Source organism: Pteropus vampyrus, unplaced genomic scaffold (genome assembly GCF_000151845.1).
Source record: "Pteropus vampyrus isolate Shadow unplaced genomic scaffold, Pvam_2.0 Scaffold203, whole genome shotgun sequence".
Classification (NCBI taxonomy): domain Eukaryota; kingdom Metazoa; phylum Chordata; class Mammalia; order Chiroptera; family Pteropodidae; genus Pteropus; species Pteropus vampyrus.
Window position 1 is genome coordinate 1,164,069 of NW_011888984.1, and position 3,842 is coordinate 1,167,910.

The window sequence follows — 3,842 nt, forward strand, 5'->3', positions numbered from 1 at the left end:
GTGTTCACAGTCCAACACCCCAGACGGAACGTCAGCTCCACGAGGGGAGAGATCTCCGTCCTCTTCATGGCTGTCTACCCAATACTAAGAACAGGGCCTGGCACGTGGAAGGTGCTCAATAAATAGTGGCTGAATAAATGAAAGGAAGGAGGGAGACAGGAAAGAGGGAAGAGAGGAAAACAGCGGGTCTGCGAGCACCTGTCTTGTCGCCGCCCCGGCTGGGGGGCAGGCATTAACACTTCACTTCCTTGGTAAATCAGTGTCAGGCTGAGAAATTGAGGCACAAAAGGACACTGGTTAGTATCCTTTGGACCACTGGCTCACTGAGGGCCAGCCGAGGGGGAGAAAGTCACCGACGTCACCTGCTGGAGAGTGGCGTCATGATGGCCATGCTCATCTTGCTGACTTGGAGCGGGTGATACTTCTTGCCCCGGCAGGCAGGAGATGGGGTGCCCCCGCTGGCATCCCCAGCAGAAGTGCAGAGTCCACGGAGTCACAGCCATAAGCCTCTTTATTCCTGAGGCCCCATGGGCACCCCGCTCAGGCAGTGCTATGCAGGAAGGCGGGGCTGTGCCACCCGCCAGTGTCCTCCTGTGTCTGTGTCCGCACCTGCCTTCCAACACAGCCAGAGGGGCCCCCACCTCTCTGGGAGGGGAGGGCTGCCCACCGACGAGGGGCTGCATCCACCGACGAGGGGCCTCAGGTTGGCAGAGGAGTCGAGGCCCGCCTTAACTCCCCAGCCGGGCCTGGGCAACGGTCTGGTCACGCCGGCCAAGACAGCAAGGCCCGGGATTCCTGATGAGAGCTGCTCCGCCCCTAGAGGTACAGCATCCGGTCGAGCAGGGGTCTCACCACCCAGACGTCATCCACAATCTTCCCGTCCTGCAAGGAACAAAAACAGCCTTGGGCAAGTTGCTAGACCTCTGAGCCTCTGTTGTCCTCATCTGCAACGTAGGGATGCCTCAGAGATGTGGGAATTGAATGAGATATTTGGAGAGGGCACCTGGAAGGACCATGTAAGTGCACACAAACCTTGGAGTCAGACAGAACTCGCCCTGCATCCCACTGCAGCCCTCTCCAGGTGGCCTTAAGGATGTGAGCCAACACTGAGCCCAACTTCTGTGTTCTATCAACTGGGGAGAACTGAATGAAATAATCCACACAAAAGCCCGCCCCCGGCGCATGCGCGCTCCATAAATGGTAGTTGTTTCTAATAAAAAGAGCGTGGTCCTTGGGGTTAGATCCAGCTCTGCCACTTTCTGGTCATGTGACCCCGGGAATATGACTTTCCCTCTCTGAGCCTCGGTTCTCCCATTCGTAAAATAGAAAGGAAATCCTGCCCCCTGGGACTGTGGTGACTAAGTGCTATTGGATATAGAGCATCTAGCCCAGCATCTGGTACACGACAGGTGCTCAACAAATCATAGTTATCATCATTATTTTAATTTTACAAGGACAAAAATAAAGAAAGGCGAGCCACGATTATCTGAGTCCGTCTCACCTTAAGCCACCTGGTGTACACGTCTCACCTTAAGCCACCTGGAGTACACGCTCATTACACCGACCTCCCTCTATCCGCCTCCCACCACCTACCTTTTTCTTCTCCCACTTCATATTTTAGAAGCTTTTCTAAGCACTTTATATATAATAAATCATTCAATGCCCCCCTGCCCCACACACCACATAATCCCGTGAGGCGGAAACTATTAAATGTGTTCATTTCGCAGATGGGAAACCTGTGGCTTAGTAAGTTGCTTGGGGTCATCCGGCTGGTAAGCAGCAGAGGCAGGATTTGAACTCGGGATTTCTGGCCTTGGAGTCCACGTTTTTAACCACTTGGCCCCAGAGCGTGCCGCGCCTGGCTTCTCAGGTAGGTGACTGGGTGTCGCTCACTAACCTGGTCGTCGGACACCTGCTGGATGTGGATGTGGGTCCCGTTGAGGATATGTAGCCGCGTGTACCCATACTCCTTCACGCGCACAGCGCTCCAGGGCCGGGGGAAGAGAGTGAAGCGGGTCAGCCGCTCCTCACAGCCCTGCCAGAGAGAAGTGTTCAGACCCCAGGCCAGGAGGACCGCAGGGGAGCAGAAACAACCTGCCTGGCCAGGACCCTGTCGCCCCCGAGGAAGACAAAGTCAGTTAAGATGACACCCTCAATAATGCTCACAATTGAGTGTTTTTTGACCCAGCCAGGCATCCTGTGCCCGGGTCTTCTAGAAAGTGCATGGCTGTGCAAGACTGTCCACTGCAGCATTTTCTGTAAAAGCTCTGTGCTGGAAGCCACCCAAATGCCCATCAGTGGGGATCGCTTAAGTAAATTATAGGGCAGCCGTCACAAAGCAGGGTGATGCAGAAAGATGGCCAAGATGTATCATTAAAGGGGAGACGCAATTCACAGAATAGAAGAAATTGGTGGGTCTCAGCCCTCGCTGCACAGTAGACCCTCCAAGAAAGCTTTTTAAAATCAACAATGTTGCGGGGAGAGGGAGTGCTCGTCCCCACAGGAGAACACCAGACGAATAAGGGAGCTTGAAACATCGCCATTTTGCAGCCATCGTTGTAATAACCGATTGAATCAATGGATGATAAAACTAATGATGAGAGTTTGAGGAATAACGAGGTATTTGCAGAGTCTCACAGTATCTCTCCAGGAGACACTTGTTAATTATAAAGGGGAAAAGAACGAGCATGGTCGAGAAGCCTGGCAGACATGACCTTAACCAAGCGATCAAATTGAATATCATCAGTAATGAGACAGATCTACACCAGTTTACACAATAGGAAACTGAGACTTCAAGGGGTTAAAGAGATACCATGCACCTCCTGCTGGATGCCCTGAGAACACAGTACCACTTCTGTGTATTCTTACCCAAAAGGCATAACTTCCTTCTAATCATGAGCAAAGACCAGACAAACCCAAAAGGAGAGAGAGATTCTACAAAATGACCTTGCTGCACTCTTCAAATGTTTCAAGGTCATGAAAAATGAAGAAAGAGTGGAGACATGTTTCCGATTAAAGGAAGCTAAAGAGACAAGACAGCGAAATAGAACATGTGATCTTAGATTAGCTCCTGGGCTAGGAAAAAGAAATCCTTCGATTCAATTTAAAGCACACAAATGGGACAACTGGCTAAATTTGAATGTCATAGGTTAGATAATAATAGTATATTATCGATGCCAACTTGAATTTGATTATTATACAATAATGGTAAGACAAAGTCCTTGTTTCTAAGGAAATATAAATGGAGGCATAAAGGCATCATTTCTGCAACTTACCCTTCATTGGATCTGGAATAATAATAAAATGTGTGTGTGTGTACTGAGATATACATACCGATATACAGAGAGAGACAGAGAAAGACAGAGACAGAGATATTAAAACAAGTGTGCTTAAATGTTCACATTTGAAAAATCTTGGTAAAGGAGATATGGAAAGTCTTTGTAAGTCCGAAATCATTTAAAATTTTAAAATTAAAGAGAAAAACTAATCTGTGCTGATAAAGGTCAGAATTGTGATCGCCTGTGGGGGCCCGAGGAGCCATCTGGTACTGAAAACATTCTGTTTTCTGCTGGGGATGTGACAACACAGGGCCGTGCATTGCCAGGCTCCACTCTCAGAGATTCTGGTGTTTGGTCTGGGGTAGGGCCCAGGCATCGGAGTTTTAAAACCTCCCCAGGCACCAAGGCTGAGAAGCTCTGGTGTGTGAAGCAGGATCCAACTTGCTTTTTAACAGTGAGTGATGCAGTAATACATCTGTATCTAGACAATTACTCAGTACATGCACGGGACATTTTAAAATGCCACCCCAGAGACGGAATGACTGAGGGTGGAAGAAGGGGTGT

The 3,842-nt window shown here is 49.6% G+C and overlaps 1 protein-coding gene across 1 annotated transcript in view; it reads right to left on the reverse strand.

Moving 5' to 3' along the window:
* Positions 1–3,842, reverse strand: part of ACP7 (acid phosphatase 7, tartrate resistant (putative)) — a 13,545-nt gene continuing 9,703 nt past the window's right edge. The window contains exons 11-12 of the mRNA XM_011372248.2: positions 1,898–2,035; positions 1–882 (exon numbers count right to left, since the gene is read on the reverse strand). Of these exons, the coding sequence (XP_011370550.1) occupies positions 817–882; positions 1,898–2,035 (204 nt within the window). The 3' untranslated portion in view covers positions 1–816. The remainder of the gene's footprint in view (positions 883–1,897; positions 2,036–3,842) is intronic.